Source organism: Opisthorchis viverrini (genome assembly GCF_000715545.1).
Source record: "Opisthorchis viverrini unplaced genomic scaffold opera_v5_5, whole genome shotgun sequence".
In the NCBI taxonomy this organism is placed as follows: Eukaryota; Metazoa; Platyhelminthes; class Trematoda; order Opisthorchiida; family Opisthorchiidae; genus Opisthorchis; species Opisthorchis viverrini.
The window spans coordinates 866,828-883,830 of NW_008751661.1; the positions used below are offsets into that span (position 1 = coordinate 866,828).

General features: G+C 43.0%; 1 protein-coding gene across 1 annotated transcript in view; it reads right to left on the bottom strand.

Annotated features, from left to right (window-relative positions):
- The window catches only part of T265_00495 (hypothetical protein), a gene marked incomplete at both ends in the record, with an annotated part of 41,989 nt that overhangs the window by 19,752 nt on the left and 5,234 nt on the right, over positions 1-17,003 (bottom strand). The window contains 2 exons of the mRNA XM_009164299.1: positions 4,267-5,540; positions 7,489-8,218. Of these exons, the coding sequence (XP_009162563.1) occupies positions 4,267-5,540; positions 7,489-8,218 (2,004 nt within the window). The remainder of the gene's footprint in view (positions 1-4,266; positions 5,541-7,488; positions 8,219-17,003) is intronic.

A 17,003-nucleotide genomic window follows, 5' to 3' on the forward strand; every position in this document is an offset into this window, starting at 1 on the left:
TCTTTCCCTTCCCAACCACTTTAAGCCTACCGTCTCTAACTCTGGTGAAGCTCCATCATCCTGGTTTAGGTCTCCAACTTGGTCCACTGCATGGGCGAACTGCAGTTCTTCGTAACCCAATTGCAGCATAATCTGCTTGATATTCGCAAGGGAAAAACACGGAACAAAACATCGAATTTCATTACTACGTATTACGCCATCCCGGTTCCACTTGACTTGTTTCTGATGGGCCTCCTCTCTGGGTAGACAAAATACATGAAACGACCCTCTGTCCTTTTCAAGTGCTCTCTACAAAAGGGAGCGACCGTGTGCGTCAACTTCCAGGCCGAAAAGATTATTACACATCACACTAGATGTTGGTTACTTTCGGTCCCAATAACCATCTCTCACTAGGAAATAGATCACTAGCCTATAACTCTTGGCAAAATAGGTGTAGGATCCCATTCAATGGAGTGAGGTGGAAGTCGGAGGCAGCACGTAAGAATGGTGACGCCTTAGTTCTTGACATACTATATACTACACCCCGGGGGAATTAAAAAAAAAACAGAGACACAATATCCCAGATAGTTCCAAACTGATAAAATGGTGCGCAAAAGAACCTAGTTTCGCCTTTTTTCGTTACAACGTCTTTGTGTGCGTCAAACACCGATTTGAAAATTATCATGTTATTACCTGGAGCGTTGAGCTGCCGGAAAGAGAATCCAAGAAACAACTTGAAGTATAGTGTGACTTATATAGACCATCGCCAATCGGGCAGTCCAGATCAGTGTCGAAAGTCTGCCTTAAATAACGTAAAGCCGCTTGCAACTTTCGCATTCGCTTGTTCGGAATAAAGCTGTCATGTTTCTTGTTGACGAATCCTTTTCTGACACCAAGACACCGGAACGAATACAGCGGCTAGTTGCAAAAGCTTGTCTAGCGTTAGGCTGTGGTGCTTTCCGACTCGAGGATATACGAACTCGGGCTATCGTTAGTCACCCCAATGTAATTCAGTAATCTCGGGGAGAACATGTTTCGGCCGAAACGATATCCCTGGAGAAGCTGACTGAGCCCTCTAGGAAAGCTACTTTTAGTTTTGCTGTCTTGGAGCTACTTATCAACATCAGTCACATTTGCCACTTCAGATACTGTCAACACTACTTTGATTTGTGAACTCCCGGTATGACTCTCAACCAGGAACCAAGACTAATGGAAACTTGTGTGCAGCGCGCACGCAGAATGGTATTGAAGCCTATTTGCTGAACAAGTACTTTTAGGTTTAGTATTAAATGTACATTCAGACAATATTCTGTATATGCGTCGTGTGTATTAGCAGAATGGGTTCAAATCAAAATTCAAGTTTTTCCTGTATAAGGCTTATTCGAAATTGCCAAATAACCTGAGAAAAAGGGCCGAGCATGGTGGCATCTAGCGACTCCTATCCAAATTTAGGGTTCCTACTTCATTTATAAGGTATTCTGAATCGCCACAACCTGATACATATTTGTCGCAGGGTCACACGTTCGCTCCGATTCGCCTCCTTACTTAAAATTCGATCGCACAAAGATACTGACAGATAAACAGTCATGATATACAAATCAAACAGTCAACCACAGCCTGATCCAGAACCTAAATTCATACAGTGCCGGAAACAAGGCTCTTTTCCAAGTTGACAAACTCGTCAGACCGTTCATACTACTAAATTTCACCCTTTCGCTTGGTTGAAAGAAAGTATCTTATCAGTGAAGCTGATAGGATAGAAGATATAATCAACCACAGGGTTCCCTCAAATAGACGAAACCAACGAAAAAATGACTCTGTGGTCCCTCAGGGGGGTAGCTCTATTTTGAATGGATCGCTATTGACAGCATAATGGTTCCCTATCTTCGGAAAAGTTTCCAGTTGCCAGAAAGGATCACGGCATACTGTAGGAACCTAATAGGCAGTTAGACCATGGACACCAAAAAAGAGTCCTCGATGATGCCTTCTCAACTAAGCTTTTTTGTGAAGCTATGATCAGTTAAGGACGCCCATTAAACCTATCAAATACTGTTGCATGGGACCGGATTTCCTCCGAAGGATACAGCGCTTCTGCCGATGAACTGGACGTGTGAAACTTCTTCTTGAGAGATAGTCACTCGACAAGCCAGTCAATGAGGTTTCCGTTATTGAAGGATGAGTGGCACCATGTCCTGCCTAAGTGAAAACTAATCGTACTACCGATCAGTCAGTTAAAACCAGATGGTTAGTATTTCGACCTTAGTGCTATGTCCTGTCTAAGTGAAAACTAATCATACTGCTGATCAGGCATTTAAAACCCTATTGCTAGCTTTGCGACCTCTGGCGGGAAGTTCGCTGGTTCGAAGCTCACTGAGATTCATGAGATGCTGATGATGGAAGAACTGCACACTGCTTTTTGGCTTTTCAACATAACTTGTCTTGATTAACATGATGAAAATCTTCACTTCCCAAAGCTCCTCACATCACTCTGAAGGTTCGAATAGATTTACAAATACAATCATTTGTTTACGGACCCGGACTTTCAGAGTAGAACAGGAAATTGTTTGGGATGAAAGTAGAGTAGCCTTCTGACACCAGAAATGTAGGCAATTCTAGGTTATTAAAGTTGATTCCACTATCTCCTAGTGTGCTTACCAAGCGCGAGTAAGAATACCAACTACGTAGTCTGTGTTTGCGGCAACTTTAGGCTAGTACGGACACGGAATGGTAGGTGAAACGTCACCAACGTTCACTGTGTTAATGCTGAAACAATGCTCTCAGCAAGCATACTCAGTTGCCATTTCAATTTGGTTTTCATGGAAGACTCACCTGTAACCCAGCTAGATGCCTCGTTTATGCTAGTTTACAACCGAGTATATTGCACAGGGTAGCCTCAATCCAGTAGTTTCCTTTAAGTCAGCTAAATCAAGAGACTGTCTGGTGTAGCACGTTTAGTTGAAGAATATCATAACCGAGAGATTCAGCTGGGAGTCCCCGTAAAGATCGAATCGGCATGCAAAAAGTGTATTTATGGAATTTCGTGGAGTATGGGTTCAAGGAGAACATACGATTGGTTGAACCGAAACTCCGGGACTGTGTCTAATGCATAAGCTCAATGGGGAAAGGCTGTCGACGAGTTTTCAGCAAGCTTTTAATAGTTTCCTTCATGAAAACACCCCGTCACAAAATGCTTAGGTTCCTTTGTACTTATGACGAATTGGAGACAAATATATAATCTTCATGGGGTTTCTTTGAAAAAAATATCGGAATAAAATCCTGTGATTCAACATTCACGAGTCCGCAATTAATTTCTTATTTCATTGTCCCTTGTTATGTGAGACAGCGTTTGTATAGACCGACTGGGTTTTACCGGGTATGTGAATATACAGCAGTTGCTCTGAAGGAGGGACATTTTCAAAGTTTCTTTTGGAAGGGATATTTACTTCGACGTTTCTACTGGAATAACCACTATGTTGAGAAGTGTTTGAAATTATCGCATGATGAAAACCTACGAGATGAACATCGTACATCCATATATTTAGTTTTACATTCATGAGATCCGGTTGTATAATCTCTAAAGTGAAATGTGAATGAAACGAACGGCATATCACATAAGCAGAGACCTTGATACTTTTTTCCAAAGATACAAATGTTAATTACTAATGGGTTTTCGAGGTATAATAGTTCTAAAATGAAATCAATGGTAATGACGTCTCTAGTAAATTTCTCGTTCGTGGTACCCCCAGACTGCATGTGTGTGGTAATTACTAATGAGTTTTCGAGGTATAATAGTTTCAAAATGAAATCGATGGTAATGACGTCTCTAGTAAATTTTTCGTTCGTGGTACCCCCAGACTGCATGTGTTGCACATAGGCTGCCTTACCTCTGGGTTGAAACCACACTCGAGATTTCCAAGTGCATTTTCTCGACATAACCTACTACTTAGAAGGATGCCGAAGGCTTTGACAGCCGACTGCTTGCTTGGGGCCCATCAGTTTTGGTTGCATTAAATTTTTTTTATTTACTAAATGGGCTGTTGATGGTCAGTCAGTTTGAATCAGGGGCAAACTTGTCCAATTCAGGCAGCGGGAATACTTGAGGTTCCCTTTATTCGGGTTGTTTTTTTATTTGATTCAGAATAAAAAGGCTCCCTACTGACTGATCGGTTAATTATCATCATTGAAAGACCACCAAATTGCAATGAAGTTCTGACCAGTCTTTTAGGACTTTGAAACAAAATGATACCTTCGTTCGAATTTTAGTGTACAAAACCGCAGTTAACCTACCACCAGTATTCGTGAGCCTTGGATGTTGACGTTTAATTTGCATCCATTTAAACGGCAGCGAACAGCGTGATGTGACCAAACCTGTCTCCTCGTTAGCAGTCATCCGGCTCGTTTTGTTTGACCTGATCGATTGAGAGCGGCCTTGGAGACACTGCTTATTCGCTCTGGCATACACCTGTTTGTTGACTTCTCCAAAATCTGAGGGTGTAAACAGGCTGTCATTTTGAACTTGCATGTCGCAATCTCGGCAGCCACTGCTCATTGAAAGATTCATTGTATTGATGAATTGTTGTTGGACATCTGGAATTGTAACGCTGTTATGATTTGGACCGATGGCTCTTTTTGACTGTTGGTGGCAATACCGGTAATTGTTCTCCCCGCTTCCAATAGCGAACAGTGTTTGACGCTGGAACAACGACAATCCAGTCATAGATGATGCGTTGTTTGCGAAGGAATCCGGATCGTTCTTGATCACTTGTTCACTAGCAACAGTACTTTCATCTGGATCAAAGGTGTGTTTTAAAGACGACCCTGCTATCCATTTAGATGTGGGCATTTTATCCAAAGTGTCCAGAGATGATAAATCTCTCTGATGAGCTGATGGCGTGTGATCACAGTGTAATGTTTTGCCGATTTCCGCACGTGAATTTTCGGATTTGTGCGCTACTTGGGAGAACCTCTCTACTTCGTCAACTACGGAAATGGAATGCTTTGAGGAACTGTGGATTGTGTGTAAACTGCTTTCTTCCTGGTTAGGATAACCACCATGAAATGATAGGGTCAAGTTCGGAGGGGGCACATCAGTAGTTCTCAGACAATCTGAATGCTGTTCCGTTTTGTGAGCCGTCAGCTGCGAGTAGAGTGAATCAAGCTTCTCTTGAGCAGCCGAAACATGTTGTGTAAATCCAGCAACAGTCTCTGCAAAAAATGAGGATGCCCACTGTCCTGATGTCGGATCACGGTGCTTGCTGGGCGTTTGAAAGCTTTTGTTAGTAGAATGTCGTATATGATTGCTGAGCTCCTGCCTATCTGAATTCCGATCGATTTGCAGTTCATTGTTAGTGTCGTCAACTGGACTTTGCTGCAATTGCGGTGATGGAGTATGCTCACTCACATTCTGGATGGACTGGGAATTCGATCGGAAATGTGCCGGGCTCTGTACTATCACAGGGTTATCAAACTGATAACGAAATCGAATGGGCATGTCTGCATTAATCTCGTAGAACGAGCCATTGATTTTCTCATTCGGGGAGCCTGTAAAATAGGTTTGACTACTGGGAGAGAGTACCGTCGAATTGTTACTGTTACCATAAGTAGCTTGACTGTCTAGGTTGTACAGATTATAGCTTGCGGGAATGCTCATATCCAGGCAGTTGGAGTACGTTCAGCTGGTAGAGTCATGATAACCAGTTGATTTCACTCAGGTAAGATTAGCAAGACTGAGTCGTATTTGATTTTGCGAAACTCCCCAGTCGATACGCTACGGGCTTTGATTATTCCTTTGCTGCTAACTCGTTCGCCATTGGTTGCCCATCTCTGTCCAGATGACAGTTGGGCCGGGAAGGCAGAGGGGTATTATCGCGAGTGCTGGTAACTAGTCCTGGGGATAGAAAACACGTGTGAAATGGGCAATTGCTCGGTTATGATTGGCCAGTTGAATGCTCGTTCTCCCAAAACGGACATCGAGAGGATAGTGTGGCAGACGCGGTACTGGAATCTGGCAGATCCATATTTTTACCATCGAACATGAATGCTCGATTCTGATCGGTTCTGAATCTTGAGATTCAGGATAGTCTTTTGCTTAACTAGGCCTGAACAGCCCGCCACGTTATTTAGTCCCTGTGTACAAGCACTCAACCTGATTTACGATATTCTTAAAATGAACGTGCTTCATCGGGTCGCTGAATGTTTCATTTCAAGCGATTATCAAGAGGCCGAGGCATTTTCTGGATATTCCTCTATTTTTAAAACTGATGAGAGTTGTCGGACAGCCCACCCTTCTGGAGGCTGATAAAATGCCCCATATTTGTGTCATGCCAATTTTCTATCTACGTTTCCAAGCATATGGTTGACCGGAATTTAGGAGTCAAATTCATTCATTGATTCCGCGGCGTGGCAGAGAAGGTAATAGGTTGTTGTCAAGGCTAGGAATATCGATCCAAATGATAGGGACTGAAGGAGACCGTAAAAGAATGGTTTCAATGACTTCTCATGTATGTTTTTTGAAGTTTCCGTCGTCTCCTCCAAACTGTAGACCAAATTGATTTGCAGATGAGTGTATTTCTTGAACACAGTCCAATTTGGGTTCAAGTAGAACATAAGGTTGACGGAAACTCGGGGACTGCGCCTACCTGATGAGCCCTAGAAGAGCGAAACCGGTCGTGGGCTGTCAGCAACCATTTGAGTAGTTTCTTTAATGAAAATATACTGCGATTTCTCTAATATCCTGCCAACTGAATCATGAATTATCATAAACGAGAGATTCAGTTAAGTCTCTCGTGAAAGCCAAAATGATTTGCAAATGAGTGTATTTCTCGACGAACTAATTTCCTTCCGGAGACAAAATTATGTACCTCTGCCCAAAAAGATGGTAAACAACAAAGTGTGAAGAGCACTCTATCCCCTGGTGGGTATCTGAACCAAGAACCAGAAAAATAAAATAGAAAACCTCAAAGATGATCTCAGGTAGAAATTGGGTCTGATGGCAGAGCAGTTTTGGAGGCCACACAGGGCTGCGTGAATCAGAATTCAAATCTGTTCTCAAAGGAATTCTAGTATAGTTGCAGCCGTGTTTACAGAAGTTGCATAAAATACCACAACATCAGAGGCAGAACAAACACCCTCACATTTTATTGAGGAAGTCACTCACAGGGTTACTGAAAACTCTGACGGCCCACGACCGGTTTCTCTCTTCTTGGAGCTGATCAGGTAGGCGCAGCTCCCGAGTTTCCGTCAACCTTATGTACATTACTAACCTGTTTTTTTCCCAGAGGAAACGGGAAGAATGGGTGAGTGAGCTTTACGCGCTTAGAACTGTTTCAAAATATCCCGGTCAGACGATAAGTAGATGATGATGGCATCTGGAAATTTTAGCACCAAACTATCCATCAATCACCCACCGTTTTACCTAGTGGACCTACGAATGTGACTCTCTCCATCCGCTTAAAAGTGCTACTATCGGGATTAAAATAGGCTTATTTAACAAGGTCGTTGGTTAATTACCCTATTTGCAAATCAATTTGTGATGTGGGCATTTTATCCAAAGTGTCCAGAGATGATAAATCTCTCTGATGAGCTGATGGCGTGTGATCACAGTGTAATGTTTTGCCGATTTCCGCACGTGAATTTTCGGATTTGTGCGCTACTTGGGAGAACCTCTCTACTTCGTCAACTACGGAAATGGAATGCTTTGAGGAACTGTGGATTGTGTGTAAACTGCTTTCTTCCTGGTTAGGATAACCACCATGAAATGATAGGGTCAAGTTCGGAGGGGGCACATCAGTAGTTCTCAGACAATCTGAATGCTGTTCCGTTTTGTGAGCCGTCAGCTGCGAGTAGAGTGAATCAAGCTTCTCTTGAGCAGCCGAAACATGTTGTGTAAATCCAGCAACAGTCTCTGCAAAAAATGAGGATGCCCACTGTCCTGATGTCGGATCACGGTGCTTGCTGGGCGTTTGAAAGCTTTTGTTAGTAGAATGTCGTATATGATTGCTGAGCTCCTGCCTATCTGAATTCCGATCGATTTGCAGTTCATTGTTAGTGTCGTCAACTGGACTTTGCTGCAATTGCGGTGATGGAGTATGCTCACTCACATTCTGGATGGACTGGGAATTCGATCGGAAATGTGCCGGGCTCTGTACTATCACAGGGTTATCAAACTGATAACGAAATCGAATGGGCATGTCTGCATTAATCTCGTAGAACGAGCCATTGATTTTCTCATTCGGGGAGCCTGTAAAATAGGTTTGACTACTGGGAGAGAGTACCGTCGAATTGTTACTGTTACCATAAGTAGCTTGACTGTCTAGGTTGTACAGATTATAGCTTGCGGGAATGCTCATATCCAGGCAGTTGGAGTACGTTCAGCTGGTAGAGTCATGATAACCAGTTGATTTCACTCAGGTAAGATTAGCAAGACTGAGTCGTATTTGATTTTGCGAAACTCCCCAGTCGATACGCTACGGGCTTTGATTATTCCTTTGCTGCTAACTCGTTCGCCATTGGTTGCCCATCTCTGTCCAGATGACAGTTGGGCCGGGAAGGCAGAGGGGTATTATCGCGAGTGCTGGTAACTAGTCCTGGGGATAGAAAACACGTGTGAAATGGGCAATTGCTCGGTTATGATTGGCCAGTTGAATGCTCGTTCTCCCAAAACGGACATCGAGAGGATAGTGTGGCAGACGCGGTACTGGAATCTGGCAGATCCATATTTTTACCATCGAACATGAATGCTCGATTCTGATCGGTTCTGAATCTTGAGATTCAGGATAGTCTTTTGCTTAACTAGGCCTGAACAGCCCGCCACGTTATTTAGTCCCTGTGTACAAGCACTCAACCTGATTTACGATATTCTTAAAATGAACGTGCTTCATCGGGTCGCTGAATGTTTCATTTCAAGCGATTATCAAGAGGCCGAGGCATTTTCTGGATATTCCTCTATTTTTAAAACTGATGAGAGTTGTCGGACAGCCCACCCTTCTGGAGGCTGATAAAATGCCCCATATTTGTGTCATGCCAATTTTCTATCTACGTTTCCAAGCATATGGTTGACCGGAATTTAGGAGTCAAATTCATTCATTGATTCCGCGGCGTGGCAGAGAAGGTAATAGGTTGTTGTCAAGGCTAGGAATATCGATCCAAATGATAGGGACTGAAGGAGACCGTAAAAGAATGGTTTCAATGACTTCTCATGTATGTTTTTTGAAGTTTCCGTCGTCTCCTCCAAACTGTAGACCAAATTGATTTGCAGATGAGTGTATTTCTTGAACACAGTCCAATTTGGGTTCAAGTAGAACATAAGGTTGACGGAAACTCGGGGACTGCGCCTACCTGATGAGCCCTAGAAGAGCGAAACCGGTCGTGGGCTGTCAGCAACCTTGTGAGTAGTTTCTTTAATGAAAATATACTGCGATTTCTCGAATATCCTGCCAACTGAATCATGAGGCGGCCCGTGTGCAGCACATTTAGTTGTTGATTATCATAAACGAGAGATTCAGTTAAGTCTCTCGTGAAAGCCAAATTGATTTGCAAATGAGTGTATTTCTCGACGAACTAATTTCCTTCCGGAGACAAAATTATGTACCTCTGCCCAAAAAGATGGTAAACAACAAAGTGTGAAGAGCACTCTATCCCCTGGTTGGTATCTGAACCAAGAACCAGAAAAATAAAATAGAAAACCTCAAAGATGATCTCAGGTAGAAATTGGGTCTGATGGCAGAGCAGTTTTGGAGGCCACACAGGGCTGCGTGAATCAGAATTCAAATCTGTTCTCAAAGGAATTCTAGTATAGTTGCAGCCGTGTTTACAGAAGTTGCATAAAATACCACAACATCAGAGGCAGAACAAACACCCTCACATTTTATTGAGGAAGTCACTCACAGGGTTACTGAAAACTCTGACGGCCCACGACCGGTTTCTCTCTTCTTGGAGCTGATCAGGTAGGCGCAGCTCCCGAGTTTCCGTCAACCTTATGTACATTACTAACCTGTTTTTTTTTCCCAGAGGAAACGGAAAGAATGGGTGAGCACAGTTTACGCGCTTAGAACTGTTTCAAAATATCCCGGTCAGACGATAAGTAGATGATGATGGCATCTGGAAATTTTAGCACTAATCTATCCATCAATCACCCACCGTTTTACCTAGTGGACCTACGAATGTGACTCTCTCCATCCGCTTAAAAGTGCTACTATCGGGATTAAAATAGGCTTATTTAACAAGGTCGTTGGTTAATTACCCTATTTGCAAATCAATTTGTCGTTCATGAAAGACTCAGCTGGATTCTAGTTATAGCACCATCAATTCGAGTAACATAGACTGTGCTTATAAGTACACGCAAGTAGAGTTTGACTGACTCGCATAGACCTAATAACAGTCGCCACGACCAGCAAGGCGAATTCCCTTCTCACAGTGCTGGCAAGTAGATGGAATCCTGAACGTTTGTTTCGAATGAACCGAGTTCTGTAGCACAATGGAGCGATCGATCGAATCCAATCAGCCTGCCCACCGGCTGCGTGCTGTGGGTCGCCGTCGGGTAGTAGGTCGCACAAGCGGAGCAGCGTCGAAATGGCAACTGCTTGTGAATCAAGACGGAGGCTATCATGCCTCAATGTGAGCCGTTAGGCTGTAGCTCTTTGTGATCCCACGCTGCGTCATGTGAGACAAGGAATCACCGCCAGCCTGGCCGAGTTTGAAGATGAACGGATGGGAATTCTCTCGCATACCCAGAATCAGTTCAAACTTTGTACTTTCATTGATGCCCACAGAGACATCACTAATTTGCCTGTATAATCCGACTTCATCAGCAGGCCAAAAGGAAAATGTACTGTCCATGCCTCTGCTTGCGTATAAATCAAACGAAGATGTTGAATGTCATTCTTCCCAATAGGTCGTTTTGTCAACGCCAGTATAGTAAATCCCACTATAGCACCAGACCATTCTGCTTGTGCTCGCTGGCCTCCCGTTACTCATTAACTTTCTACAACCAATAGAATATGACTGTTGTGCCTTCGGGCTACAGATGACTGATCTGTACACAGTGTGGCTCATGTCTCACACTTTGCGGTATACAAAGGCCAGTCTTCTTTCGCATGAATAATTCCAAAAAAATGACAAAGCATGATGAATTCCGAAAAATATTGGCAACGTGATATTTCTGCTCCTAATTTGTGCTAATCACGTGAGACAATCTGGGCAGCATTTAAGCTGTTGTCCTCAGGACCACTCGCCCGAAATCTATCATCGGGTGAAGGTCTGCAGTAGCGAACTGACTTTGCGCGAATGGTCAGTATCAACATACGAAACACTACTATTCAGAAATTTTTATCGGACCGGGAGATAAACATGGTTACGGAAATGTGTCACGTGATCTCTCCTACGCGTTGCAAAAGTCGTTCAACCGAGGGATGCTTCTCAACTTAAATCCGAATTGAGGAAAACACTTAAAGTCTTCATTCAGTGAATTACGATGTCCTCAATTTTCTGCAGATTTCTGATCACTGGACAGAGTAAGAAATACGGAAATGCCTGGAAAACAGAAATATTTAAGGCAGTACCGGAGCGAATTACCTGAAACTTTGCAGTGTTTTCCAGACATACTGGTCTTCTTTAACTAGGGTTTTTTTGAAAATGTTTAAAAAATGGCGTAGACAAAAAATGTTGGTATATTTTGTCAAAGAACAACAAAAATGTGGTGTATGACGTGGTTAGGCAAAGAGGGGAATACGAAATTACTACAAACGGTCTGACGGATTTTATCTATTTGACGCCTGGTAACGGTCTAGATGTAAACTCATGTGGACATACACTCATTAATGTTGACTTGATACAACTATGCAGTCTTAGTAATTCAGTCATTCGTCGGCCTTGGAAACCAAACCCAACCAGACACATTCTTCTCACGTAATTGCTTCAAAATCCATGATCTTTTTGTAGAAAGTCAAGCAATTGTTCTGTAAAGAGTTTCTCATCCCCCAAGGAGCTATGTCGAAGGATGTCAAAAAAGGGAACCTTTGGAAAGGATGAACTAAATGGAATGCTTTGACTGGGATGAATGGCCCAAGTGTCATCTTTTGTTATGCCCCTCCGCTCAGAACTAGAAAAAAATCAAGAGTCAGGGCCGTACTGAGACATTTCAGTTAATAGATATGCCCCGGGTCACGGTTTTGTCTGCAGCGGTTGTTTCTCTGGATCAATCAGTCTCTACAGTTCCCTCAAATGTCACTTACAAATTGGCGCAGGTCGGGAAATTTACATAGGTACCTCCCGACAGTGGTGTATTGGCTTGATGTTGTCAGTTATAATCCTGCGACAGCGAATGAAAGCAACAACAACCGGGCTGCCATTTCCTAGTTAAGTTGGTGTCGACAAGAAACTCGACTGAAACCCAGTCGAGATTCTAGTACGCAGTATTTCCCTGCCGAGTGTGACGCACTTAGGCTGCCCCAGCTTCTAGCTGAAAGATATTTTATCATCACATTCCTGCTATTTTATATTAACTTACAACGGTAATTGAGTCTACCTGATGAAACCCAGGAGGAGCTTAACCGACACTGAGCTGTTCAGATCATCCATCGACCTCTTGAGTAGTGTCACGTGGTTGAAGGATCGAATAATCATGGAACTCTTCGAACTTACATTGATATACTTTTCTCCGTGCTCCCCTCTACAGTGGCCGTTTTCCCCCAATTCACACCAACCGTTTAAGGTCCCGACTAGATAGAAACGCGAAATTTCTGTAAATTCCAAAGAAGATCACCGTTGTTCTTCCTCGTGGTTCTGACGAAGTTTGTTCCTTTTCAAAGCTATAATCGTCTGTCACATGATTTCTTTGACCCTGTGACACACACAGTTTTGGTCCACGCAAAGTCATTAATAATACAGACAGTTTGCTTCTACCTAATCCATTCTCTCAGCCTGTCAGCTACAGTGCACCATATCCAAGATTTTTACGCTACAAATGTCATTTTTCACCATTTTAGCTGGTTCCACGTCTGAACCAGGTGGATTTTTATTCGATAGGTTCTAGAGCAGGGACGGGAACGCAGTAGCTGTTGAATGGATTTGGCAAGCGGACCACGTTTAAACATTCCTAAGGTAACATTTCCCAAAGTTCTCATGTGTTCAGGACTGGTACCTCGGGTGGCCTGCACCAAAACAGCATACGACACCACTCTCCCTGAGCCACGTGTTTCACGTTACGAACTTCAAATAACTCTCCCGGAAAGGAAATTACCACACAAGTCTCGCTGGTAACCCGCCCGAGAAGTTTTTAGTCAACGAACCAACAAATATCATATCAGGAGATTGAATTGCATGATTGTATCCACGCAAAAATACATAAACCATGAACTCGTCTTGGTTACCTGTACGGACCAGGCAGCTGTGTTGTGCATCTTGATTTTTCAGCATAAAGTGGCTTCAGTTGAGCACAATATTCACACAGGACTTCACAACTGTACTGTACCACTGCACAGCCATATTGAGTAGCACAGACTCATATCCGTGACTTGATCCCTGATTTCTCCTCGATGGATTATATGTGAACCAAACGACCGGTCCTTCATTCGCACATTACCATTATTTTGTGAGTAGTAAGATTTTGAATATCCCACGCTGTGATCGTCCCGTAAACTTATGAAAGTTGTCTCCTTCCGAAGGTTTCAGCAACACAATAAAGAACACGGAGATCGGTGAGTTAACATATTTTGTGTCGTTGAATTGGTAGAAGAACCAGAAAATGATGGAACTTATCACTCGCGTGACCATTGAGTGAATAGGTCAATCGATCCGGATAATTTGCTTATTTGCTGTATAGCCATTTTGCTATTGCTATTGGTGACTGTCCCACCTTGGTCCAGCCAATTTCGATACAGTTGATGCCAATAATGATACCTAATAAGCAATAAGTGTTTCAAACAGAAAAAACGGCACTGATGATATTCACATAGAGAATCTGCTGTTCGGAAAGTTCATCTGTTGCACACCATGACCAAATGGATCTCCGAATTATTCGTCTTATTGTCACCTCCGGAGAAGTATCCATCTTAAATATTCTTCAGCTCTCCGGAATCGCTTCATCTGTCACCAGTCAGATTGGATTGCTAGAATCAGCGATATTGAGGATAATCATGAATAGATAAAAAGCAAGCCCCTTTTTAGCGCAGCTTAACTTTCCGAAAGAACTATACACATATTTTCAGAATCACTTGGTGGGAACTATTTTCTGTAAAGCTACAATTAGGAGGTGCGCGTAGTCTTCTAGTCACCAGAGAAACTTTAAATCCACTAACTGCTAGATTTAGGCTGGTTTAGGCTTGAATGATGGCATTTTCAATACCGTCTTCACTTGAAGATCACATACAACCTCCACTTTAGGAACTAGCCGTTCTCTGTCCACCCGATGTTTCACGATCAGCGACATGGGCCAGCCGCAACCCGGCATCCTTTCACCTGAAGGGAGGCCACTATGGAAGGCGTTCCCTCATCGCAGTGGACCGTTGCCCGGGAAACTCAAGAGCAGATGCGCTCAATGAATTATGAATGCCTGTATGAATGAATTCACAGAATGTTTTTTTTTTCGATATACAGTTACTGGCTGTCCTGGATAGCGCCTGTTGGCGTTATCAGCGACTTCCTTCTCATTTTTTTCACAATGGCCAGGTATATTCATTTATATTCTTGTGACCAGCTTTCTGTTAGTAAAACTGATGCCACAAGTTGAAGAATGTACTACTTAGGTGGTAAAGCAAATGGTATCTCTTCTGTTTATTTCAAAATCACCCAAAATACCTTACCAGTCGAGAATCAGTTTCCCTCATCAAAACCACATTGAGTTATTTTCTAACATGGGTTTTATTTCTCCATACACAGCAAGCCTTCTGGCGGGAGAAAACAGATGCGGTTGAACTGATACTGCTTCGAGGGATAACTTGCATTCATCTTCAAGCGTTTGAGTACTTTAGTAGCGTAGCAAATGAAAGCTAGCCGAAGCTCGTCCGTAAGCAAACAATGCGTGAACAACTACGTGTAAAGAAGCTAGAGCCACTGAAACTCTAATTTCGAATTTTCGGATTAGGACATTCCAACCCCCTGCCGAAATTTTCATCAGGAATAAGCCATGGTGGGACAACAGGAAAAGAAGACAGACACGGTCAAACAGATTATCGACGACGGTTATTACTTTCCAACTTGGGCAGACATGGTTTTGTTTGGAGTAGGGTCACAAATGATCCCACTGACAATCTTGACGGACTGGCAGACTCACCGATGAATGCACATTGCATTGACCTATGCCAGCAAAATTCACCAAGGATACTGAGTCATTCCTATCAGTGACGTCCCAATCTTTCACAAGACCTAGTTAGTTTAGCGAAATACACTCATTTGCAATCTAATTTGATTTTTCGAGAGACTCACCTGACACCCAGCTGAATACCTCTGTTTTGATGTTTCCAGTCAACTGAATGTGTTGCATCGGGCCGCCCCATGTTTCAGTCGTTACGATATTTGAGATATCGCGATACATGTATAGACGTACTACGCTACTCATAAGGTTGCTGAAAATTCCTCGAGCACATTCAGTTGTCTGAAAACATCAAAACCGAGAGATTCAGCTGGGTTTCTGGTGAGTTGTTCGAAAAACCAAATTAGTTTGTAAATGAGTGTATATTCGCTAATTCCGTGCACTTTTGGCTTCGATTAGAACATAAGGTTGACAAAAACTAGAAAACTGTGCCTACCTGATGAGCCCCAAGAAGGACGAAACCGGTCGTGGGCTGTCAAGGAGTTTTCAGCAACCTTATGGTCATTTTCCTCAATATCCCTCAATTGCGTCAACTTTCTACCAATAATCGTTTTCTCTAAGGATGTGAAGCTTTCTTAACAAATACCCATCCTCCACTCTTCTTCCGTTCTTTACTATAGATTTCCTTCCTCTGCATTTTGAAGCTTGACAAATGCTTTAGTTCTGATTCCAAATTCAAGTCTCGAAGTGATTGTTTCAGTGCCAGGCCTCAGTTACTAAATAAGCCTTTCAATCGAGAATAGCACTTCAAGACATTGATAGTCGAAATCAACGAATGGTGCATAGATAGCCGCTAACTATGATTAAAAAAAAGAGATGAATCCAAGTCAGATGTCGTTTTTTCGCTTTAGCGTAAGTGCACTACTGGTCGACAAGAATTTGAATTTGACTTTGAATTCATTAGACTAGTTTGAGGCCCTTGTGGATTTCCACATTCAGATTGTTTAGAATTATATTCCGCTCCAGCAGACTATGATTTTCATGGCTTTCTTCCGGGAGGTGGAATCGCTCCCCAATGAACAAAATCTTGCGATTTCTGGGACAATTCCGAGTGACGTTTTCAGATCTAGGTAATCACAGACCGTTTTCCATGGACTTTTCCGTGGAGTGCTTATCTTCCGAAGGTAGCTCTAGTGCATGTGAGAAGACTTGAATTTGACACTAGTCACTGGCTGCGGCCAATAATGTATCTGATGAAAATAATCGACTCAAGAGTAGGAACGCCCGAAAGTGTGACTGGAACAAGAAATCCTTTGTAAAAACCATTTACCTCCCATGAATGTGCGCTCTTTCCAAATTTAAAGACATTCTGCCGGGTGTCCAACGCGATGTTCTCTAGGTCCACTCAGTCTTACTTTCTCTTATTCTGGCATCCTTCAGTCTTGAGGTTCAAAACCAAGTGTATTACGTCTCAAATGCAGATTTTATGTGGTGCTAACACGCACTACAGAGCCGAGAACAGCTGTACAAGTTGGGAGTTGCCAGCACTGTGCACCTCAAGACTCACGAGGCGTCATTCAACAATAGATAACCGATGGGTCATGTGGTGAAGCCGTAAACAAACAGGACGCAGTACCACCAGTCTGTCAGCAGCGCAGATTCAATCCACGTGAACTAAAGCTGGATAGCTGCTCGAGCGAAGAGTTCCAACAGAATCACTCATGTCGCTTGTGAGATGTCGGCCAACTCGAGTTTACTACGTAGGCCATGTAAGCAG